The following is a 25,596-nucleotide window of genomic DNA, read 5'->3' on the forward strand; positions in this document are numbered from 1 at the left end:
TCTATTTCTGATGTCCATCCAGTTTGATTTCTGTTTGTAACTGTGCTATTTCACAAAAGTTCTGAACCTATATACATTTTACAGACCCCGTTTTTACATGTTTTATCTTGTTATTAGTCCCACCCTTCAGCTCCATTCAACCTCTCCCATCGATCTCTCAACATCAGTCATTTTGTATTTCTATTTGCCATATATTTTTCAACTGTGCTATGATGCTCCACAAACAAATTGAAGCTTTCTATTCTCATAGCTTCTACAGATTGTAAATTAAAAATAAACATTTTTGCTAAAATAATTATTATATTATTGACTGATTGACTATGGCTTTTCAAATCACCCAGTATTGCTATCTGCAGCATTAGTTCTAGGCAAATGTTGCAATTCTTCAGCCATTCCTGGACCTGTGACCAAAAATGAGCTACATATTTTTATTTTTTATTTTATTTCACCTTTATGGTGAGCAAGTTGAGAACAAGTTCTCATTTACAATTGCGACCTGGCCAAGATAAAGCAGAGCAGTTCGACACATACAATGACACAGAGTTACACATGGAGTAAAAGAAACACAAAACACAGTCAATAATACAGTATAAACAAGTATATATACGATGTGAGCAAATGAGGTGAGATAAGGGAGGTAAAGGCAAAAAAAGGCCATGGTGGCAAAGTAAATACAATATAGCAAGTAAAACACTGCAATGGTAGATTTGCAATGGAAGAATGTGCAAAGTAGAAATAAAAATAATGGGGTGCAAAGGAGAAAAATAAATAAATTAAATACAGTAGGGAAAGAGGTAGTTGTTTGGGCTAAATTATAGGTGGTGTATGTACAGGTGCAGTAATCTGTGAGCTGCTCTGACAGTTGGTGCTAAAAACTAGTGAGGGAGATTAGTGTTTCTAGTTTCAGAGATTTTTGTAGTTCGTTCCAGTCATTGGCAGCAGAGAACTGGAAGGAGAGGCGGCCAAAGAAAGAATTGGTTTTGGGGGTGACTAGAGAGATATACCTGCTGGAGCGTGTGCTACAGGTGGGAGATGCTATGGTGACCAGCGAGCTAAGATAAGGGGGGACTTTACCTCGCAGGGTCTTGTAGATGACATGGAGCCAGTGGGTTTGGCTACGAGTATGAAGCGAGGGCCAGCCAATGAGAGCATACAGGTCGCAATGGTGGGTAGTATATGGGGCTTTGGTGACAAAACGGATTGCACTGTGATAGACTGCATCCAATTTGTTGAGTAGGGTATTGGAGGCTATTTTGTAAATGACATCGCCAAAGTCGAGGATTGGTAGGATGGTCAGTTTTACAAGGCTATGTTTGGCAGCATGAGTGAAGGATGCTTTGTTGCGAAATAGGAAGCCAATTCTAGATTTAACTTTGGATTGGAGATGTTTGATATGGGTCTGGAAGGAGAGTTTACAGTCTAACCAGACACCTAAGTATTTGTAGTTGTCCACGTATTCTAAGTCAGAGCCGTCCAGAGTAGTGATGTTGGACAGACGGGCAGGTGCAGGTAGCGATCGGTTGAAGAGCATGCATTTAGTTTTACTTGTATTTAAGAGCAATTGGAGGCCACGGAAGGAGCTTGCCTGGAGGGTAGTTAACACAGTGTCCAAAGAAGGGCCAGAAGTATACAGAATGGTGTCGTCTGCGTAGAGGTGGATCAGAGACTCACCAGCAGCAAGAGCGACCTCATTGATGTATACAGAGAAGAGAGTCGGTCCAAGAATTGAACCCTGTGGCACCCCCATAGAGACTGCCAGAGGTCCGGACAGCAGACCCTCCGATTTGACACACTGAACTCTATCAGAGAAGTAGTTGGTGAACCAGGCGAGGCAATCATTTGAGAAACCAAGGCTGTCGAGTCTGCCGATGAGGATGTGGTGATTGACAGAGTCGAAAGCCTTGGCCAGATCAATGAATACGGCTGCACAGTAATGTTTCTTATTGATGGCGGTTAAGATATCGTTTAGGACCTTGAGCGTGGCTGAGGTGCACCCATGACCAGCTCTGAAACCAGATTGCATAGCAGAGAAGGTATGGTGAGATTCGAAACGGTCGGTAATCTGTTTGTTGACTTGGCTTTCAAAGACCTTAGATAGGCATGGTAGGATAGATATAGGTCTGTAGCAGTTTGGGTATGGACAATACCTAAATAAATTATTTAATGACTGCCTTCTCACAGCAGAATCTGCAGAGCTGGGAAGATTGTATCCCCCATATATATAACATTCTATTAGTTGCAAGAATTTTGTATAAAAATGTAAGTTTTGCATCTGGCGTGGTTTTGCGTATCAATTCATAAACCATGTGCCGTGGAATGGGTACATCGAAAATCTCTTCAACTATTTTGCAATATATATGGCACAGCTGTCAGTTTTTTGATCCTTAAATGAAATTGGTATATTTGTTTTTATTTATCACACTTTTCTTTAACCATTTATGCTCTTTAATACAGGGCCGACATACAAGTTCTTACTTTTTTCCCCTTCTACTTGCCTCTTCCATTTTTGTGGTAATTCTGCAAGTAATTGGTTGTAATTTTGGGTCGAGCAGACATTTCCATATGTCTGTGTTAGCTGCATGTGTGACAACTCCACCAGTCCTATTTATGATATCATACCTTTTTTTTTTCTTCTTCGAAAAATACAGATTTTTTAAAATCAATTAGTATTTGTTCTGTCTTTTCAGGTGGATTAAACTGAAATTGCAACAAACTTTCAAGGCTTGTTTAAAAAATAAAGATATTTTGGAGATTATTTCCTTTTCAAACAATTGAAAGTGGGCCGGTGTAATCTGAATAAAGGGAAAAAGGCCCTTCTCGAACATGAGGTGAGACATTCGTAACAATTTACTAGAGAACCAGTTTGGATTTAAGTAACTTTTGTATGACTGATGCCTTTAGTGAGAGGTCTAATGCTTTAATATTTAATCATTTCTGCCCTCCGAAGTCCTATTCGTTATATACACTGCTCAAAAATAAAGGGAACACTAAAATAACACATCCTAGATCTGAATGAATGAAATATTCTTATTAAATACTTTTTGCTTTACATAGTTGAATGTGCTGACAACAAAATCACACAAAAATTATCAATGGAAATCAGATTTATCAACCCATGTAATGTAATATCCTTAAAACAAGTCAAAGTAGTGTGTGTGGCCTCCACGTGCCTGTATGACCTCCCTACAACACCTCCTGATGAGGTGGCGGATGGTCTCCTGAGGGATCTCCTCCCAGACCTGGACTAAAGCATCCAACTCCTGGACAGTCTGTGGTGCAGCATGGCGTTGGTGGATGGAGCGAGACATGATGTCCCAGATGTGCTCAATTGGATTCAGGTCTGGGGAACGGGCTGGCCAGTCCATAGCATCAATGCCTTCCTCATGCAGGAACTGCTGACACACTCCAGCCACATGAGGTCTAGCATTGTCTTGCATTAGGAGGAACCCAGGGCCAACCGCACCAGCATATGGTCTCACAAGGGATCTGAGGATCTCATCTCGGTACCTAATGGCAGTCAGGCTACCTCTAGTGAGCACATGGAGGGCTGTGCGGCCCCCCAAAGAAATGCCATCCCACACCATGACTGACCCACCGCCAAACCGGTCATGCTGGAGGATGTTGCGGGCCCTCATACCACCCTCATGGGGTCTGTTTCTGACTGTTTGAGCAGACATATGCACATTTGTGGCCTGCTGGAGGTCATTTTGCAGGGCTCTGGCAGTGCTCCTCCTTGCACAAAGGCGGCGGTAGCGGTCCTGCTGCTGGGTTGTTGCCCTCCTACGGCCTCCTCCACGTCTCCTGATGTACTGGCTTGTCTCCTGGTAGCGCCTCCATGCTTTGGACACTACACTGACAGACACAGCAAACCTTCTTGCCACAGCTCGCATTACATTTACATTACATTTACATTTAAGGCTCTTATCCAGAGCGACTTACAAATTGGCATTGATGTGCCATCCTGGATGAGCTGCACTACCTGAGCCACTTGTGTGGGTTGTAGACTCCGTCTCATGCTACCACTAGAGTGAAAGCACCACCAGCATTCAAAAGTGACCAAAACATCAGCCAGGAAGCATAGGAACTGAGAAGTGGTCTGTGGTCGCCACCTGCAGAACCACTCCTTTATTGGGGGTGTCTTGCTAATTGCCTACAATTTCCACTTGTTGTCTATTCCATTTGCACAACAGCATGTGAAATGTATTGTCAATCAGTGTTGCTTCCTAAGTGGACAGTTTGATTTCACAGAAGTGTGATTGACTTGGAGTTACATGGTGTTGTTTAAGTGTTCCCTTTATTTTTTTGAGCAGTGTACGTTTATTGTCCAATAACATATTTAAAATAATCCATCTACCTTGATAATCTGTTTGGACAATTTGCACATTTGGATCAAAATTACTGTTAATTAAAACCATCACCCCTTTTGGATTTCTTTGCCCATCGGATAAATATATTTCCCCCCCCCCCCCCAGTTCTTTTTCCACAAAACTTCATCTAAAATTGTTGAATGTGTTTCCTGTAAACAATATATATTATATTCCTTCTCTTTTATTCAGGTAAATACTGATAGTCTTTTCTTATTATCTGCTAGGCCATTACAATTGTAACTGGCTATACTTATTTCACCACTTACCATAATGAGACAACTTTCAATTCTATTTATCAAAATATATGTTTGTAAACGTACCATTAAAAAGTAATATGATGATTGAGTGTCTATATAGCTGTACCATGATATTTGCATTGCTACTAAGTAAACCTCCAATTGATCCCCACCATTCCACCCGCTAAAAGCCCTCCTCATCCCGAGCTGGGCCATCATCCCAATGCCCGCCAGACAACCTCCGACCCACCACATCTCATAGCCCTGAACAGACTAGGATCCATCCTTCGAAAGGGGCACAGTGCCATTTACCAAATTGAAGTAGATCAACTGCCAAATGCATTTCCATCGCCCTCACCTCGATTTGTATTATATTTTGCTGTGGATCATCCTCTCTTGTCCCTAACATATTTTACTCCTTCGCAACAGTTGTGGGATACACACATACACCCACACACACTCAACCCTTTCCCCCCACACAACCATAAACTCACATTCTCAACAGTTGCACCATCCCAGAGCCCAACTCAAGAAAGGTCCTGATTTACAAATGCACTTACTGTTGCAGCTGCATGAGAAGGCCTGCAAAAATGGGCAGAAATTGAGAGATTTTATTAACCAGTGTCCTATCCTAGATGATGGAGGTCAAATGTACACCTTTTCCCTGAAACACCCACAATACAGTCACCCGTATTGACCATATTCCCAAGCATCTCCATGCAGTCAGACTTTTGATTTTGTGCCACCAGGGTCACAATAATATAACCCCTCTCTGAATGGCCGAGTGTGACCCCCTCCCCATGGGTTACTGCAGCTAGTGTTGCCAGCATTGCCACTGCCTGGGTGGGGGCACCCCACCGGAACTCCCACCGGCTAGGTACAAGGTCGTTAAGGTTCTCATTAGCAGCTTTGAGAATTTCCTTGTATAGTATGCTCTCCCTTTTGGGGGCTTTGGCTTTGCAGGACCAACCCTGGCAAGCAGGCTCAGAATCTTGAGGGGGCAGTGCTGCTGTTGGTCTCTGACTGCATTTTAACTGCATACAGACCGCTTACACCAGGCCCATAAAACAGTTCTCCTTAGTATCTTGGTCATTCAGGTGGGTGTAGGGTGTAGGGTTGTGGACCGTACCATTAAATTAGGCTCATAAATAATTAGATATAATTTATTTTAAAACTGTTCCACCATGATAGGACAATAAATAAGACGTATAATTCATTCTAAAAGTATATCCATCATCTGAACAACATTGACAGCTCTCTCATACCCCGGCTCACATCAATGCATTGGTTCTGGGATATGCAGCCATTTCATTACTCAACTTTCCCAAACATAACAAATAAAATAAAAAATAAACACACACCACACCATCCACACATACTGTGCCTTCTGTTTACATAGTTATCTTCACCATGTTGAATTAGTGCTTGTGTGTTCCAATTAGTTATATGTGAATATATATATACAAAAGCTTCTTTTTTTATTGTGTTGTTACAATCCATAACCGGGCTAGAATTATGTTTCATTATTTTCCTCATCTATGAGAACTTTGTCATTTTTAAAATAGCCATGGAGTAGTCTTTGTGTCTCTGAACAACTGGTTATCAATTTAGTTTATCAACGACGAGAGCAACTCGTTTTCCTTTTCATCTATTTTCTTTGAAAATTGGATACAGAACTGAATAATAAAACTTACTAGATTCCTCATGAGCTTAGTTTTATTGTCGTATCAGAAGCAGAAATATAAGCTTGTTTTACGCCTTTGTAAGGAATGTATAGCCTGAAAACACATTTGTATCTCATGGACGGTCAGTCCTTGCATCCATAGCTCTGTCTATGAATTTTAGCATGGTGACATTTCTCCAGGTCCATGCATCAGCTTTTTACCAAATCAGTGTCGGGGTGACCGCTTTTTATTTGTCTCAACTGCTCCTTTAAACATTTACATTCTGTCTCACAAGAAGTGCCCAATCTATGTACTGTGTGAGTCCCTTGACCATGGGTGTATCTCAAGTATCTACCTTTCCAAGACCCTTCACCTCACCCCCTCCAAAGGGCATACATGAAGACAGCCCTGCAGTATCCCTTCATCAGATGATCACTACAATAATCAACAGGGATTTAATTTCAAAATGTGCTCCTCGAGCATGTGTTCTGTGATGGGTTCAGGTCGAGTTTAACACCTCAACCATCCACAGGCTCCCTCTCCATTCCAGAGGCTGTTGATGTAACTGGTGTGAAATGGCTAGCATGTTAGTGGGGTGCGCGCTAATAGCGTTTAAATCGATGACGTCACTCGCTCTGAGACCTTGAAGTAGTTGTGGCTTTTGTGGAGTGATAGGTAACGATGCTTTGAGGGTGTCAGTTGTTGATGTGTGCAGAGGGTCCCTGGTTCGAGCAGGCCGAGCATCCCTCACCAGCCCGTGCACCCAACACAGGCCATGGTAGGCCAGCCCAGCAGACATCACTCGTCATTGGCCTTCTCTGCTTTGTTTGTCCACACAGGTTTCCGTTTCTCTATGAAGGCCCGTATCCCCTCCTGTCCGTCTCTGAGAGCCAGGTTATCCACCATGACACGAGAGGCTGTAGCATAGGCCGCATCCCGCCCCTGGGCCATCTGTCTGGGAGAGGAAAAAAATGAAATTATGATTCAAATATGTATCAAACTACGCATGCATATAGTATTTATCTTTCTAGACAAAAGATTAGTGAGTCTTTTGCTGTCTTTTTGCATGCAAGTGTATCAGTGGATATCCACTCAAACCAACAAAAACATCAAAACGTAGCAAACAGGGAATGAATACATGGTAGGCAGAAGGGTTGAGTGCTACAGTGTGGTAAAACATCTGTGGAGTGAGAGACACACCTGTGGAAGGTGGCCTTGCCAAGGGCTACAACGGGCCGGCTGGCCTGACAGACCCGCCGTGCGATGGCTAACGTCTCCTCCTCTAGACGCTCCTCAGGAACCACCTTACTGACCAGCCCGTGCCTCAAAGCATCCTGTGCCGAGATCGGGCTTCCTGTGAACAGCATCTCCATGGCGACCTGTAAAATATCAGAATATATCAGTGCTACACAGAGTGTGTTTGTGTGCGTGTGTGTTTACCTTCTTGGGGACAGCTCTTCCTATTGCCACGGCTGGTGTTGAGCAGAAAAGACCCACGTTGACCCCTGGCGTGGCGAAGGTGGACTTCTCCGTCACCACGGCAATGTCACAACTGGCAACAAGCTGGCATCCTGCTGCTGTGGCAACCCCATTCACCATGGCAATCACAGGCACAGGAATGTCTTGTATCAGGGTCATAACCTTCAATAACAACAAGAGGTATAAGTGTGTTTGTAGATGAGAATGTGTGTGTGTACTGTATGTACACAGCCATCTGAAGACCCCCAAATAGAAGACTCTATGGAGGACAATCATACACGACTGGAGCGATCGCCAATCATGATGATGATGATGTGTGTGTACAGTATATTTGTATACAGTACGACAGTGAACCACACCTCTGAGCAGGCCTGAAACACCTTGGTGTGGTAATCTCTGCCCTGTGCTGATGTCAGCTCCTTCAGGTCATGCCCAGAGGAGAACACTGGTCCCTTAGCTGGAACACACAAAACACAATACAACAGTGTTTATGAAGGGGGGACCAAGGGGCACATCTGATCATGGATCAGCACTCTGGTGGTATCTTACCTGATATGACGATGACTCTGAGGTCGTGGCTGTCAGCCAGGATGTTGCTTCTCAGTGATTCCAGCATGGACAGAGACAGGGCATTCCTCTTCTTGGGCTTGTTCAGGGTTATTCTCCTGCACATGTAATTACAGTTACAGCAGCAAGAATCATTTACAGAGGAACACAAATCAATGCACAGTACCGAGCAATGCACGGTGTACCTGAAGAGTGATAGTGAGATTTTTATAGGACATACTGCTTACTAGCTAGATACACCATTTAACGTTTCAGGTGATCCGTTTATATATTAAAGAGATGGAAGCGCGTGCCCAAAATGGACAGTTTATGTACAATGGGCACACCTTTTGCAAAAGGTGGTCGCCGACCAATGCGTAAGTTCTTTGACCACAGGAATCAAACACTGACAGAGTTGTCAAGCTGGTTAGCTTGGTTAGTTTGCTGACAACTTGAATACCTTATTCCATTGTTTTGCTGTCTGACAGTCGGTGGCTCTGCTTGAGTTTGCGTGCAAAGTAACCTTGACCCAGCTAGAAGTGTAAACCTGCTGAGTTGGACAATATTAGCAGCTCGGTAAAACAAATTTCGAGTCATGTTTCGACTGTCCTTGCGTCAACATTTGGGTCACAGGTTGAAAACCTACATTTCATTGGTGTATAGCGCCTTCTACTGTTTCGGGGTGACAAAACTCAAAACATTGTCATACTTCCCTTTGGGTTAATGGATTATAAATTGACGAACCTGTATATTGATTGCAACTACTGCATGTATTATGTCATAACACAATACAATTTCAGAATAGTTGTTTTGTAACAAGCGCATCAATGCAAAATCACAAACTGTGAATTCATATTTCAAATAACATATTTACGCATAGGAATCTGCGCCTATTTGATGTCCTTGACATAAATGTCCTGAACTCATTGTATAAGGACACGACCAGTGGCCCCTGGTCAAGACATTCCTGCCAGATGTCGCGACAAGGTGTGCTCTGCGCCTGCGTACTACTAGTCTGTGTGGCACTTTTCCTGTGACGCGTCGAGCTTAGTGTCAAAAGGAAAAGGGCATCCTTCAGAGAAATCCGGAACAGAAAAAGGAAAATAAAACAGTCAAAATTAGTATAAACTTCCTTAAGTCAAGCGCATTCCACCTGTATAGGTAAGCCTTTTTGCTTTTCTCCTGTTTGTTTAGCTACCTTGGAGGTACTACTAGCCAACTAACGTTATGTTAGCTCGCGTTAGCATCCATCAAGCTGTTTATGTGGCTAGATTTGCCTTGCCAGATGAACATTTTGACATAAACGTGATAACGGTAATAAAACTATTCTTTAAAAGCGGGATAACGCAGTTATTCTTCACTTCCTTATCAAATTCGCTTTTCAGTTTGCTACCCGTTCTATTGGTGTTAAAAACCTGTGAAATATCTATCCACCTAGACGCAGGACTTAGTGGGAGCTTTTAGCCTGGTTCTGACAGTACGTACGTAGACTGACAGACTGATTTCTAACACATCAACCGTATTTTTCCGTTGCTGGTGCCACATGGGCCTCTCCAATGTAAAAACAATAATTTATTATGGAACTATCCATATGGCATAGCTTTCTACATTTTCCAAAATATCAATTTATCTGAGGAGAAAAGTTGTGTTGAATTATATTGGCCAGAGAAGCAGAGAATGTTGCTTATGTATTTCACTGTTTCAAGACTTGGTCATAAGCAGAGCTTATGTTATGTCATGTAAAAATAAATACAATCATAGACAGCACATATGCACTTTGATATCATATTTGTGCAGGCTTTCAGAGACATTCAACCAGACATACAATAGGCCGACCTGAAAGCAACCAGATAGTGGGTTATTAATCAGCATGCATTGTGTAGACAGCTCCTCCTCTCCTCAGCCTCAGGGTCTTCTGATAACAGAACCAAAACAAGCAATGTAGGCTATCTAATCTGTTTGAAATTAAATGTGGTTTGCCTTTGCCCTGGGGAGAATAGCTAGACTATAATTTGTGTTTGTTTTGCTTGCATGAGCTGGAGAGAACAGTGACAGTCTTTGGGCTGATCATAGTGGACATGGATGCCCCTCTTCCTATTTAACCAGCCCTGCCTGCCCTCTTTCACACTGTCCCACCTGAATGAATGGAGATGAGACATTGCGGACTCATCAGCAGCATTGCTTAGCATGAACATCCACACACTGGGCGACTCTCTGGGCCCTAGCCTAGTGGTGCGTATGAGCGGAGCCACCGGTGGCTGGAGCAGTCTCTCTCTGAAGCCAGTGCCTACCGGGTGGATCCCCTCTGTGTTCCAAACCATGGTCCCTACGGGATACACCAAGCTCCAGGAGGAGCGTGGTCTGGCCATGGCCGACCTGGTGCCCAAACCTGATGGGAACGGCTACCGGCCTGACCCCCCTCACCTGGAGGTGCGCCGGCACTCGGACCGGGTAGCGCGGACATCCGTTAGCCTGTCAGACGGTGGGGATGTGCGGTACTCTGAGACTGAGCCCATGCTCCATGAGGGGACACTCTCAGGGGAGGAGGGTGATGACGAGGAGAAGGAGGAAGAGGAGAGTCAGAGGCCCCCCACACGGAATATGCCCAAGGAGTCGCCTCTGGCCATGGCACTGCAGATCGTGGTGCCTTTCCTGCTGGCTGGGTTCGGCACGGTGTCGGCAGGGATGGTGCTGGACATAGTACAGGTGAGACTGGAATGGTAGAGCATAGGTCCTGTTGAGACTGGGGTGTGGGCTAGTGCATGTGAAGTTCAATTAGGTAGAAGAGGTGGATTTGGCACAGTTTAAATCAATTGGTTTATATTGTTTACTTATGACTCCATTCCATGTGTAGTCCAGAGTAAATGGCTGTAAGAGCTTTCAAGGAAGGTGATAAAGGGATATCTGTATATTGATATTACATTGTTAAAGGGATTCTCATAGCCACTCAGCCAATACTAGTAGGGATAGGCTACTAGGAAGGATCTTATGACTGGAAGCTACGGCATTTCGCCTTATTTAATTTTGATATAACATTATTTTTTTTTATCTTTATTTTACTAGGCAAGTCAGTTAAGAACAAATTCTTATTTTCAATGACGGCCTAGGAACAGTGGGTTAACTGCCTGTTTAGGGGCAGAACAACAGATTTGTACCTTGTCAGCTCGGGGGTTTGATCTTGCAACCTTTCGGTGACTAGTCCAATGCGCTAACCACTAGGCTAACCACTAGGCTACCCTGCCGCCCCAATGAATGTAAATATTTGAATGGGGACAACTTTCTAATAAAGACAAGCTGACAATGAACGAATAGTAAGCTCCCATCTGCTCTGTACTAGCCAGTAGCCAACAATAGACTATCAACAACAATGACATGTCTAATATCACTGTCTCCTCTCCTTTCTTTCTCTCTCTCTCTCTCCCCCTCTTCCTCTCTTTCTTCCCTCTTTCTCTCTCTCTCTCTCTCTCCCCCCCCCTCTCCCCCAGCACTGGGATGCCTTTAAGTACATTACAGAGATCTTCATCTTGGTTCCGGCTCTGCTGGGCCTGAAGGGCAACCTGGAGATGACCCTCGCATCCAGACTATCCACTGCGGTAAGACACACACACACACAGGGAGGCGCTAGAGAGCGTGCTATGGAGTAGACATGCTTTGCTAGTGCTCCGCTCAATTTTGAAACAAATTCTTATTTATCTTAACCTCTCACAACCTATAACTTAAAACATTGTCTGGCAATATGACAAAGAGAAATGGCACCAACAAAGGGGGAGCTAAACAAGATCATTTGAATGAGCTGGACAATTAACCAATTTCAACATCTCCAACCCACAAGGAGTTAGCTGAAGATGCTATCTCCCAAGAGTTCTCCACAGAACCTGCTCAGTGACCTACTGGCTGCTATAAACTCACTAAGCAAGAAGGTGGACACAAGGTTAGCTGATATCTCAAAGAGTATTGGGACTTTGACTGAAACTGTGACGGCAGCCAAGGGCTGGGTGCATGAGGTTGAGCAGACGACAGTCGATCACGAGGCCAGGCTACAGGACAGAGAAACAGTGCACAACGTTCAAAAATGACAATAAACCCTGAACGCCCGCTTGGAATTGCTCGAGTGGCATTCAAGACGCCAGAACATCCGAATATGTGGGATCCAGGAGGACACTGAGAAAGGGAAACCCACTGAATTTGTCTCAGAGCTGATTCTGGCATTGCTGGGGAGTGAACACTTCAAAACGGCCATCCTGATCGACCGCACACACAGATCACAGGCAACGAAGCCGGCCAAAGGTGCACAACCAAGGCCATTCATCGCACGGCTGCAATATCCCCAGACCAGGGATCTCATCCTCAAGCTGGCTAGTTTAAAGTTCCGCCTTAACTTCAACGGAGCCAGGGTGTCTTTCTACCCAGATCTTACCTTGGAGGTGAGGAACTGTGTAAAGACATCAGGGATACAATTGTAGACCTGCACAAGGCTGGAATGGGCTACAGGACAATAGGCAAGCAGCTTGGTTAGAAGGCAACAACAGTTGGTGCAATTATTAGAAAATGGAAGAAGTTCAAGATGACGGTCAATCACCCTCGGTCTGGGGCTTCATGCAGGATCTATCCTCGTGGGGCATCAATGATCATGAGGAAGGTGAGGGATCAGCCCAGAACTACACAGCAGGACCTGGTCAATGACCTGAAGAGAGCTGGGACCACAGTCTAAAAGAAAACCATTAGTAACACACTACGCCGTCATGGATTAAAATCCTGCAGCGTACGCAAGGTCCCCCTGCTCAAGCCAGCGCATGTCCAGGCCCGTCTGAAGTTTGCCAATGACTATCTGGATGATCCAGAGGAGGAATAGAGCTTTTTGGTCTAAACTCCACTCGCTGTGTTTGAAGGAAGAAGAAGGATGAGTACAACCCCAAGCACACCATCCCAACCGTGAAGCATGGAGGTGGAAACATTATTCTTTGGGGATGCTTTTCTGCAAAGGGGACAGGACGACTGCACCGTATTGAGGGGAGAATGGATGGGGCCATGTATCGCGAGATCTTGGCCAACAACCTCCTTCCCTCAGTAAGAGCATTGAAGATGGATCGTGGCTGGGTCTTCCAGCATGACAACGACCCGAAACACACAGCCAGGGCAACTAAGGAGTGGCTCCGTAAGAAGCATCTCAAGGTCCTGGAGCGGCCTAGCCAGTCTCCAGATCTGAACCCAATAGAAAATCTTTGGAGGGAGCTGAAAGTCCGTATTGCCCAGCGACAGCCCCGAAACCTGAAGGATCTGGAGACGGTCTGTATGGAGGAGTGGGCCAAAATCCCTGCTGCAGTGTGTGCAAACCTGGTCAAGAACTACAAGAAACGGACGATCTCTGTAATTGCAAACAAAGGTTTCTTTACCAAATATTAAGTTCTGCTTTTCTGATGTATCAAATACTTATGTCATGCAATAAAATGCTAATTAATTACTTAAAAATCATTCAATGTTATTTTTGGGATTTTTGTTTTAGATTCCGTCTCTCATAGTTGAAGTGTACCTATGATAAAAATTACAGACCTCTACATAACTTGTAAGTAGGAAACACTGCCGATTTGGCAGGTTATCAAATACTTGTTCTCCCCACTGTATATGATGGGTGATATGTTATAGCATTGTTTAGCCTATCATGTTTTAGCGCCCCTAACGTGAGAGTTAAGTGTTATTCAATATTAGTTTATATGCATGCGCAAACTAAGGTTTGTGTGTTAGTCAAGGAGTGCTTCGTTTGGGGAAGTCACTCAGTAATGGAACGGGAGGGGGGGATGGGGTCTGTGTTTTATGTTCATTAATTTATTAATACAGGTGGCATGACAAGCTCCCGCACGGCGGGATGTTTTCCTTTTGGGTTTTGTATGACAGCAACAATTTGCTCTAAATTAAGAAATGCCACATAGTGACCAAGCACAGAGTAGACCTGGTAGAATAAAGATTGTCAGCTGGAACTGTAATGGCTTAGGGCATGTTGTGAAACGAGCTAAGATTTGTTCTCAATCTTAAATCACTGGGCGCTGACATAGTGCTTCTTCAAGAAACTCCTATTAAATGCTCGGCTCAGGCCAAGCTACAAGTCGACTGGATCGGTCAGATATACCAGTCTAATTTTGATGCAAAAGCAAGAGGGGTAGCAATCCTGATAAGAAAAAACATTCCTTTTTGTTTACTCATCCTCCATTTCAGATCATAATGATCGGTATATTATTGTGGCTGGTACACTGAATTTGAAACCAATAACCTTGGTCAATTTATATGGACCCAACTTCGATGAAACATCATTTTTTCAAATGGTATTTAAGACCATATCAAATATATCGGATACAAGTGTTATTGTTGGAGGTGACTTTATTTTGTACGTTAGATCCTCTTTTAGATAAACAGCTATCAAGGTCACTTCAACAATCAAATCCATGTGTGTCTAAATACATTAATGACAAACCTTAACATTGTCGATATTTGGAGACTGACCCAACAGATCGGGATTATTCTTTCTTTTCGTCAATTCATAAATCATATTCCAGAATTTACTTTTTTGTTGGACTCCAAGCTGCGTTGGTAACCTATCACCCTATTCTAATTACGGACCACTCTCCTCTGTCCATGGTGCTGAAACTCGACAATATGTCTACAGGTCGGCGACTTTGGCACTTAGACCCATACTTGTGGAAAGATGAGACTTTTTGACTTTTTTCTTTCGGAGCTAACGACACGGGGATGTTGACGACTCCACCCTTTGGGAATCTCTTAAGGCTGTGATTAGAGGTTTCATTATTTATTATACATCAGAGAGGAAGAAACGCTCCAATACTAGGATGAGAGAAATTGAGAGTTAGGGGAACAGGAGAACGCTTTTAGGACATTCCTCGAATGTAGTCCTTGAGAAGATCACAAAGTTGAAATATGAATACAATACCATACTTTCGAAACAGGTTGGCTCTTTACTTGCTAGAACGCAACAAAGTTATTTTGAACTGGGTGACAAACCACAAATTATTAGCAAGACAGCTAAGGCATGTACAGGCATCTAGAGCTTTTCACAAAATAAAAGACTAAGGGTAAAATAGTAACAGATCCGCAGGATATTAATAAATACTTTGCGCAGTTTTACTCAGCTATATCAATCAAAATGCGATGCTACTGATCCACAAACTATGGAACGTTTTCTCACTGAATGTGAACTTCCTAAACTAGACAGGGGGGCAGCTGCTACACCTGATGCTGGGATAACCTCCTAGGAAATTAACACAGCGAGAGCACATTTTCCAAACAGAAAGGCCCCTGTGCCTGATAGATATGTAATAGAATGCTATAAGAAGTACTGCTCCAGTCTAGCTCCACTTATGTTGCGACTGTTTAAACATTCCAAAGAAAATGCCAAACTCCTGGAAACACTGTATGAGGCTACAATAGCACTGATCACAATAGCACTGATCACAATAGCACTGATCACAATAGCACTGATCACAATTGCACTGATCACAATAGCACTGATCTTGAAAAAAGATAGATTCCATGGAGATGTCGTCTTATCGCCCCGTGTCGTTACTCCCCATAGAAAATAACGTGTTGACAAAGATAATGCAAACCGATTTGAAGAAAAAAAATTTCTGACATAATACACCCTGACCAGACAGGTTTTATTGGCAGGTAGCGTAGTGGTTAGAGCATTGGACTTGTAACCAAAAGGTTGCAAGACTGAATCCCCAAGCTGACAAGGTAAAAATCAGTTGTTCTGCCACTGAACAGGCAGTTAACCCACTGTTCCTAGGCCGTTATTGAAAATCAGAATTTGTTCTTAACTGACTTGCCTAGTTAAATAAAGGTAAAAATAAAATCCCGGGCCGACATATATACTAGAATTTCAGACGCCTTTTCAATGTAATGTATCATGATCATAAAGCTGAGGCAGTGGTAATTGCTCTTGACGCAGAGAAGGCGTTTGATCAGATTGAGTGGAAGTATATGATGTCAGTTCTGGAGCATTTCACGTTTGGAAAGGAATTTATTAATTGGATCAGAATTATTTATGCACACCCAATGGCGTCCGTGGTAACCAATCAGGAAATGTCAAAGTCATTCCGCCTGTTCAAGGGCTGCCGACAGGGGTGCCCTGTTTCGCCTGCTCTCTTCGCTATAGCCATGGAACCCCTTTCTACTCTCATTCGTGCATGTGCCGATATCGCTCCAGGTTATAATGAAAGACATGCAGCACAAAATGTCCCTATATGCAGACTATGTTCTTTTGTTTTCATCCAAGCCTAACATTTCTATTCCCCCTTTACTTAACTTGATAAATACATTCGGCTCCTTGGGCAAGATGGACAAGTTCACAAGCCTTGGCATTGTAGTGACAAGAACTTGATCAGCTATTGAAAGTCAATTGGGACATGAAAATGTATCAGTTCAAACAAAATATAGATTTTTGGAAATCTCCTTGGTTGGTCATATAAACGCTATTAAAATGGTTGTCCTACCCAGGTTTCTTTACCTCTTCCAATGTCTACCCAATTTAATACCACAAAGCTATTTTAAGAAACTGCATTCAATAGTAATTCCATTTGATGGGATAACAAGGCAGCCAGAATTTCAAAGAAGCATTTTTGCAAGTACAAGATACGAGGTGGGCTTTGGCCTTCCTCACTTCAAACTGTATTATTGGGCTGAAAATCTGAACATTGTGTCTTTGTGGAGGGAAAGTTTACCTGTGATAAGACAGAAGGATATGCCTTCATGGCTTTTGATTGAGCAGGCCTCCTGTCAACGTTCCTCACTCCCTGCACTTGTTAATAGTCCAGCATATGTAGAAAAAGCCACTTATGACTCTCATCCAGTCATTTGTCATGCTCTTAGAATCTGGAAACAGATGAGGTATTTCCTTAACATACCCACTGTATACATTGACAGCATGATTTGCTTAACTCATGCTTTCTACCCTGCATTGGATGATATGGTGTTTTCACAGTGGAGGGAGAAAGGGCTCACAACAATTGGTCATTTATACATGGATGGTCAGTTAACTTCATTTCAACAGTTACAGGGAAAGTTCAACATGCCAACAGCACATTTTTTCAGATACCTCCAAATCAGGAATTTCTTAAGGACACATATCCCACAGTATGGCATTAAGACAAATAATCCTACATTAGATAGCCTGATCCTTGTCAAACCCCATTCAAAAGGGTCAGTCTCTAGACTGTATGATGTGCTACAGGCCCACATAGAGGTATCCACAGAAACCATTAAAATGGCTTGGGAACAAGAACTTGGTTCAGAAATCTCAGATGAGGACTGGGTAGAAGCTCTCAGGAATATAAACCACAGTTCAGTGAATGCCAGACACAACCTTGTACATTTTAAGGTGATACACAAGTTACATTAATCAAAAGTGTATTTCTATTTCTGTCTCTCGCTCCCATCTTACACATACACCGTTACACTCTGGTTCTCCCATTTTACACATACACTCTCACACACACCATTACACTCTGGTTTTCCCATCTTGCTTCCTCGCTTTTTTTCCTCCCTCTCTTTCTCCCCCTATTCAAATGATCTGGGGTTTGAGAAGATGATGAAGTGATTGGACAGAATTCTCCCTTTGTTCAGTTTGGCCCGTTCCTCCCCTTCCTCTTTCCTCACAGATACACATTCACATCATTCTGTTCGGTCTCACACAGAGAAACTCAGTGTTGTGTTTCACTTGTTCCCTCATCTCACTCCCTGTTCACTGAATGAGAAACTGCTAAGCTCTGCATACTTTTGCTAAGTGAACAAGAACAGTCATAAACCTTCCCATCTGAAACAATGCACTCAATTGAACAGTGTTTAGTTTAATCATATTTGTAATCTGATTAGCGGTTCCTGCAAACTGTTCAAAGTAGTTATTAATCTGTTTTTTTGGGGACAGGTTATTTGTGTAGGAGATTCAAGTGAATATTGAATGATTTGAGTTGCTGATTGTGGTCTGTCACTGTGCAGGTGAATGTGGGGAAGATGGACTCTCCCATAGAGAAGTGGAATCTGATCATAGGAAACCTGGCGCTAAAACAGGTAAACACACACACTGTCCGCCTAATTGCGAGCAGCAATGTTTTTTGCCACTGAGCAAATTTCAGAGCAAACTTGAACGTTGTGAAAATGTTGTACAACTTCCAGCACGTGTTTCATGTGAACACTGAGTCTGTACCCGCTTTAAGTTAGTGGCCAAGTAAGCTGCTATGGATTTTTGATCTACCAGTGGGCCTACCATCACAAACTATGGAGAAAATGCACCCATTACATTTTATCTTGGAAATAGCTGTTCTATCATTCATCCTACAGTAGCAGGCAATGTGTGGTGTTCAATGTAGGCATACATTCCATGATATTTTTGAAAAAACATGCAGGGCTTGACATTAAACTGTTTATCCACTTGTCCGTCTGAAAGGGAGGTGACTGAAAATGTTGTTGCTTGATGCAAGAAACCACTTTACAAAATAAATAAAAATGTATTATTATTCCCATGCCATTATTACAGAGAATCAGACAAATTATGCTACCCTCTGCCTATTGGTTACTTAGCTTATTCAAGCCTGTCTCAAAATACTACACTGCCCATTTAAGACAAAAAAAGCTTTTCAAAGAATTCTAGAAATGTACATGTTTTGTGCTCTCATAAGCAATCACACCTCTATTGCTGACTACAAATTATAACTGGGCTTATAACTCATTAACTAGACAAGGAAATTAACAGAATGTGCACATGGCTACATGCAACTCTCGCTTTGATCTCAAAACAAGTGCATCTACTCATGACCGCTCATACTGTAAACACTGTCCTGTGCAAAGTAGGGGCGGCAGGGTAGCCTAGTGGGTAGAGCATTAGACTCGTAACCAGAAGGTTACAAGTTCAAACCCCCGAGCTGACATGGTACAAATCTGTCGTTCTGCCCCTGAACAGGCAGTTAACTGTTCCTAGGCCGTCATTGAAAATAAGAATTTGTTCTTAACTGACTTGCCTAGTTAAATAAAGGCAAAAAATGGCACAGATCCATATGGCAATGGTCTATTTGCATATAGGCCCACTGCAGCTCTGGTTATGCTGCACAGTGTAGAGATGAGTTGAGCAGTGCGTGTCAATGCAATAGAATTCTACTCCAATGCGTTCTGCCGACAACAATCTCCTGCATAATTTGTTGTGTTTCGGTATGTTACATTGAAAGTGGTTAATATTGTGTTGACTCGATCACAATTGCCACAGGAAAGGGAAACATTGATCTTTTCTTTTCATGACATAACAAATGTAAGCCTATGCAATATTAACCAATTAAAAACAGTACTGTAGCAATGAGGTTTGTGCAGTAAGCTATTGGCCCAATACATTATCACCACATATTGGCTTTGTTTGAATTACCCTGCCAATGCATTGTTGTTCGGGCCAAACACCCCTCCACTTTCCTATGAACAGAGAAAGTGTAATATTCCTGGATATTGAAAAAGACCCAAGCTGCTAATAATAACAGCAAGCCTATAGGTTTCACTTTCCAACTCATTCATTACTGCTGCAGTGCTTGTTGCAGTGCTGAGTGGAAATAGGAAGAATGTGCATTTTGTGGCTTATAAAAGTGTTGAATACAAAGTGTTGACAGAGCTGAGAAAGAATTTGAACATGAAGTCACTCATAAAAACAGCAGCTCTTTGCTGTATTCATCGAGTCCCTCTCTAGTCATGGTTTAAACATTTTGAAATCTCACAGTATCAACTTTTCTGTAGCTTTCTGTTATGCCTTCTACGTTACTGCAGACATGGTAATCTGAGCCATCTGTTTGGTCAGCGGTAGACCTACAGTGCACTTGATTTGCTCTCCAGGCCAGATACATGAAATGGTTAAAAATGGCAACAGTTCACCCACCCGGCGCGCAGGGCAGCTGAATCGGGTTCACCTACCGCCAACAGCCCGAGACCAAAATAAATAAAAATAGGAACTTTAGGCTTTATCGTTGTTTTTTTTTTTTTTTACAGAAATCTTTGGCAATCAACTAGGAATGCCTGGGCGAACACTGCTCTAGAAAGTTGAGTAAAGTTCAATCTCATGCTTCTCACAGTGAGCTAATGTTTGTTCTGTGTGGCAGTCCCGGGGGAGCTGCGCGCCCGTGTTCGTCTTAGAAGGATCATTGGCGAGCGGTGTTGAATTTGTGCCCTTATCTCCCGATCTGTCCATCTGCATAGTACAGTGCCTTGCGAAAGTATTCGGCCCCCTTGAACTTTGCGACCTTTTGCCACATTTCAGGCTTCAAACATAAAGATATAAAACTGTATTTTTTTTGTGAAGAATCAACAACAAGTGGGACACAATCATGAAGTGGAACGACATTTGTTGGATATTTCAAACTTTTTTAACAAATCAAAAACTGAAAAATTGGGCGTGCAAAATTATTCAGCCCCCTTAAGTTAATACTTTGTAGCGCCACCTTTTGCTGCGATTATAGCTGTAAGTCGCTTGGGGTATGTCTCTATCAGTTTTGCACATCGAGAGACTGAAATTTTTTCCCATTCCTCCTTGCAAAACAGCTCGAGCTCAGTGAGGTTGGATGGAGAGCATTTGTGAACAGCAGTTTTCAGTTCTTTCCACAGATTCTCGATTGGATTCAGGTCTGGACTTTGACTTGGCCATTCTAACACTTGTTGATTCTTCACAAAAAAATACAGTTTTATATCTTTATGTTTGAAGCCTGAAATGTGGCAAAAGGTCGCAAAGTTCAAGGGGGCCAAATACTTTCGCAAGGCACTGTATGTGTACTTCTGGTTAGTACTTGTGCTAATTATTGACTGAGTGTTTTAATGTTGATAGTGTGTCATATAATAGGAAAACATTGTTAGAAAAACAGGTTGATGTTATTCCTGTTAACCCTGCCCCCACACCTCTCCCTTTCTCTCATTCCCTAAGTTCCTTCTCCCTCTGTCATCCTCTCTCTCTCCTTCTAGGTACAGGCTACAGTAGTAGGCTTCCTGGCAGCAGTGGCGGCAGTGGTTCTGGGTTGGATCCCAGAGGGGAAGTTCCAGATGAGTCATGCCGTTCTGCTCTGCTCTGCCAGCGTGGCCACTGCCTTCATAGCCTCTATGCTGCAGGGTACAGACACACACACACAAATAGATAAGGACACACACATGTACTCTGATATGGAATGTGCGCAGTCAGACAATCAAACAGTCACAGCCCAACATATTATCGCCTACTGCTGATGGGTCTCATGCTATATATTAGTAACAAACACACACATGGAAGGTTGAGGTATGTGCAGGCGTGTCGCCCTGACCTCTGTACCATCTGAACCCCAGGCTTCATCATGGTGGGAGTGATCGTGGGCTCCAAGAAGACGGGCATCAACCCCGACAACGTGGCTACACCCATCGCCGCCAGCTTCGGTGACCTCATCACCCTGGCCATCCTGGCCTGGATCAGCCAGGGACTCTACAACTGCCTGGGTGAGAGGAGGAGGGTTTGGACTAGATACTTCCAGATGGAAATAAGATACAAAACCAGTCAACTATTTTTTTTACCCTCTATGTTGAGTTCACAATCCTTCACTTCATCCTTCCTCTGTTTGTTTTATTTCCTCTTGAAAAATGGTGAATAATATATCTGTCCAACAGTGTAAAGAAATGGTCCATTTGGAATCAGACTGCATTGTTCAACCACTAGATGGCATTCTTACGCTGTTATTTTTTTGTGTCATTTCTAGTTATTCATCAGAACAGACCATATCTTTCTCTCCCTCGCTTTCCCTCTCTCCATCTCCCACTCCATAGTCCATATTTAATATATGCCTTGCCCAGCCTCACACACGCTTCCTCGTGTTACATTACCCAATACAGTGGACCAGCAAGCGTTTCCCTTGGAAAGTGTATTTTACTAACCTTGACGTGTCTGTGCCCTATGAAACAAGCATTCATCACCAGACCAGAGACTCAAAATCTATGAAAGGCTACAGCAAAACATCTGAGATAATTTAATACAAGAGTTGTTCATATTTTCATACCAGCTCAGTAAATCTGTCTGGCCTTGCTTGGTGGTATAGGACTGGTTGTGTTCCAAATGACACTCTATTCCCTATGGGCCCTGGTCAAAAGTAGTGCACTACGTAGAGAATAAGGTGCCATTTGGGATGATACCACAGAGGACAGTGTCTCTGTTGTAAGGGCCAGCCGTGTCCGTCCCGTCCGCTGTGTTCTGCCTAATTGGACTAATGTGCAGTTTACTCATAGCTAAAGTGATTCATTTTAACCTGATGGTGTACAGAGATATTCAGGAGACTCTATCCCAAAAATATATATATATATATATATATATATATATCCAAGTGCACGGTTTGCTACTGCAAACATTTATTTTAAGACCTAAATCTGAAACGTGGACTGGTGGGTATACATACCTGTGTCATCATGACTGGGACTATTACCCAATTCTACCCACTGACTACATGGAGCTCCCTTCTCTGGGTTTTATATCTATGTCTTCAGGGGGTTGATGATGAGGGCCGTTAAGTGTGTGGAATGGGATTATGGTGAGACGAACATCTGGTAAGGAGAAGGGGATGATGTAGTTACATATCTCACTACTAGGCACTAAGCAGGTGTTTTCCCCTTCTCTATTCTCCAACATCACTCTGATTTAGAGCTGTAATAATCAAGAGTTGTAAACCCGCACAGGTGTGTGCGCATGCAAATTTCAGTATAAAGTAGACCCCTCCAAAGATAGTGTCTTGCTAGTGAGTGAGGATCTGTTTCTCAGGTCTTTAAAGTTAGATGTCCTGTAGCTACTGTACTGAGTCATACAAATATAGTACTTCTCTTTGTTTGTTATGAATCTCTGTTGTTTTCTTGCTCGGTGTCATGCTGTCTTTCCTGGGGAGAGGAGAGACAGTATCTCCCCCTGCTCTGTGTCATGCTGTCTTTCCTGGGGAGAGGAGAGACAGTATCTCCCCCTGCTCTGTGTCATGCTGTCTTTCCTGGGGAGAGGAGAGACAGTATCTCCCCCTGCTCTGTGTCATGCTGTCTTTCCTGGGGAGAGGAGAGACAGTATCTCCCCCTGCTCTGTGTCATGCTGTCTTTCCTGGGGAGAGGAGAGACAGTATCTCCCCCTGCTCTGTGTCATGCTGTCTTTCCTGGGGAGAGGAGAGACAGTATCTCCCCCCTGCTCTGTGTCATGCTGTCTTTCCTGGGGAGAGGAGAGATGGTATCTCCCCCTGCTCTGTGTCATGCTGTCTTTCCTGGGGAGAGGAGGAGACAGTATCTCCCCCTGCTCTGTGTCATGCTGTCTTTCCTGGGGAGAGGAGAGACAGTATCTCCCCCTGCTCTGTGTCATGCTGTCTTCCCTGGGGAGAGGAGAGACAGTATCTCCCCCTGCTCTGTGTCATGCTGTCTTTCCTGGGGAGAGGAGAGACAGTATCTCCCCCTGCTCTGTGTCATGCTGTCTTTCCTGGGGAGAGGAGAGACAGTATCTCCCCCCTGCTCTGTGTCATGCTGTCTTTCCTGGGGAGAGGAGAGACAGTATCTCCCCCTGCTCTGTCAATCCTCATGAAGCTGAAGCTGATAAATTGTGTTTGTTGTTTTGTTGTTGTAACTCCCACCAGTTGTTTCACTCTGGGGATTATATCTGTTTTAATTCTCCCCTTTTCTCTCTGCCTCTATCTCTCTGCCTCTCTCTCTCTGCCTTCGTGTACATATCTACCTCTGCACATTGATTTGGTACTCCCTGTATATAGCTCTATTCTTGCGTATAGCTCTATTATTGTATATAGCTCTATTGTATATAGCTCTATTGTATATAGCTCTATTATTGTATATAGCTCTATTGTATATAGCTCTATTATTGTATATAGCTCTATTGTATATAGCTCTATTATTGTATATAGCTCTATTGTATATAGCTCTCTTCTTGTGCATAGCTCTCTTCTTGTGCATAGCTCTCTTCTTGTGTATAGCTCTCTTCTTGTGCATAGCTCTACCTCTTGTGCATAGCTCTATTCTTGTATATATATAGCTCTCTTCTTGTGTATAGCTCTCCTTGTATATAGCTCTCATTCTTGTGTATAGCTCTATTCTTCTTTGTATATCCTTGTGTATAGCTCTCTCCTTGTGCATAGCTCTCTCCTTGTGTATAGCTCTCTCCTTGTGTATAGCTCTCTCCTTGTGTATAGCTCTCTCCTTGTGTATAGCTCTCTCCTTGTGTATAGCTCTCCTTGTGTATAGCTCTCCTTGTGTATAGCTCTCTCCTTGTGCATAGCTCTCTCCTTGTGCATAGCTCTCTTCTTGTGTATAGCTCTCTTCTTGTGTATAGCTCTCTCCTTGTGTATAGCTCTATTGTATATAGCTCTATTATTGTATATAGCTCTATTGTATATAGCTCTATTATTGTATATAGCTCTATTGTATATAGCTCTATTATTGTATATAGCTCTCTTCTTGTGTATAGCTCTATTATTGTATATAGCTCTATTGTATATAGCTCTATTATTGTATATAGCTCTATTGTATATAGCTCTATTATTGTGTATAGCTCTCTCCTTGTGTATAGCTCTCTCCTTGTGTATAGCTCTCTCCTTGTGTATAGCTCTCTCCTTGTGCATAGCTCTCTTCTTGTGCATAGCTCTCTCCTTGTGTATAGCTCTCTCCTTGTGCATAGCTCTCTTCTTGTGCATAGCTCTCTCCTTGTGCATAGCTCTCTTGTGCATAGCTCTCTTGTGCATAGCTCTCTTCTTGTGCATAGCTCTCTCCTTGTGCATAGCTCTCTCCTTGTGCATAGCTCTCTCCTTGTGCATAGCTCTCTCCTTGTGCATAGCTCTCTCCTTGTGCATAGCTCTCTTCTTGTGCATAGCTCTCTTCTTGTGTATAGCTCTCTTCTTGTGCATAGCTCTCTTCTTGTGTATAGCTCTCTTCTTGTGTATAGCTCTCTTCTTGTGTATAGCTCTCTTCTTGTGTATAGCTCTCTCCTTGTGTATAGCTCTCTTCTTGTGCATAGCTCTCTTCTTGTGCATAGCTCTCTTCTTGTGTATGGCTCTCTTCTTGTGTATAGCTCTCTTGTGTATGGCTCTCTTCTTGTGCATAGCTCTCTTCTTGTGTATGGCTCTCTTCTTGTGCATGGCTCTCTTCTTGTGTATGGCTCTCTTCTTGTGTATAGCTCTCTTCTTGTGCATAGCTCTCTTCTTGTGCATAGCTCTCTTCTTGTGTATAGCTCTCTCCTTGTGTATAGCTCTCTTCTTGTGTATAGCTCTCTTCTTGTGCATAGCTCTTCGATCTTGT

General features: G+C 43.1%; 2 protein-coding genes across 3 annotated transcripts in view; one reads left to right on the top strand and one right to left on the bottom strand.

Annotated features, from left to right (window-relative positions):
• Window positions 1–6,305: 6,305 nt before the first annotated feature.
• On the bottom strand, window positions 6,306–8,919 carry LOC135514901 (enoyl-CoA hydratase domain-containing protein 3, mitochondrial-like). Of its 2 annotated transcripts, none has more exons than XM_064938615.1 (6): window positions 8,753–8,919; window positions 8,296–8,411; window positions 8,106–8,203; window positions 7,708–7,908; window positions 7,468–7,646; window positions 6,306–7,218 (listed from the first exon to the last, which is right to left on the bottom strand). In XM_064938615.1, exons 1-6 carry the CDS (start codon window positions 8,887–8,889, stop codon window positions 7,119–7,121), a joined length of 831 nt encoding a protein of 276 aa, XP_064794687.1. In that variant the 5' UTR covers window positions 8,890–8,919; the 3' UTR covers window positions 6,306–7,118. The 2 variants fall into 2 exon arrangements, with proteins under 2 accessions (XP_064794687.1, XP_064794686.1); XM_064938614.1 differs by having other exon boundaries at window positions 6,306–7,222.
• A 400-nt stretch (window positions 8,920–9,319) lies between these two features.
• LOC135514902 (solute carrier family 41 member 2-like) overlaps window positions 9,320–25,596 on the top strand; it is a 41,341-nt gene continuing 25,064 nt past the window's right edge. The window contains 6 exon segments of the mRNA XM_064938616.1: window positions 9,320–9,453; window positions 10,329–10,998; window positions 11,778–11,885; window positions 18,295–18,366; window positions 21,280–21,424; window positions 21,634–21,780. Coding sequence (XP_064794688.1) covers window positions 10,480–10,998; window positions 11,778–11,885; window positions 18,295–18,366; window positions 21,280–21,424; window positions 21,634–21,780 — 991 coding nt within the window. The 5' untranslated portion in view covers window positions 9,320–9,453; window positions 10,329–10,479.

The sequence above is a fragment of the Oncorhynchus masou genome, chromosome 26, assembly GCF_036934945.1.
Source record: "Oncorhynchus masou masou isolate Uvic2021 chromosome 26, UVic_Omas_1.1, whole genome shotgun sequence".
NCBI lineage: Eukaryota > Metazoa > Chordata > Actinopteri > Salmoniformes > Salmonidae > Oncorhynchus > Oncorhynchus masou.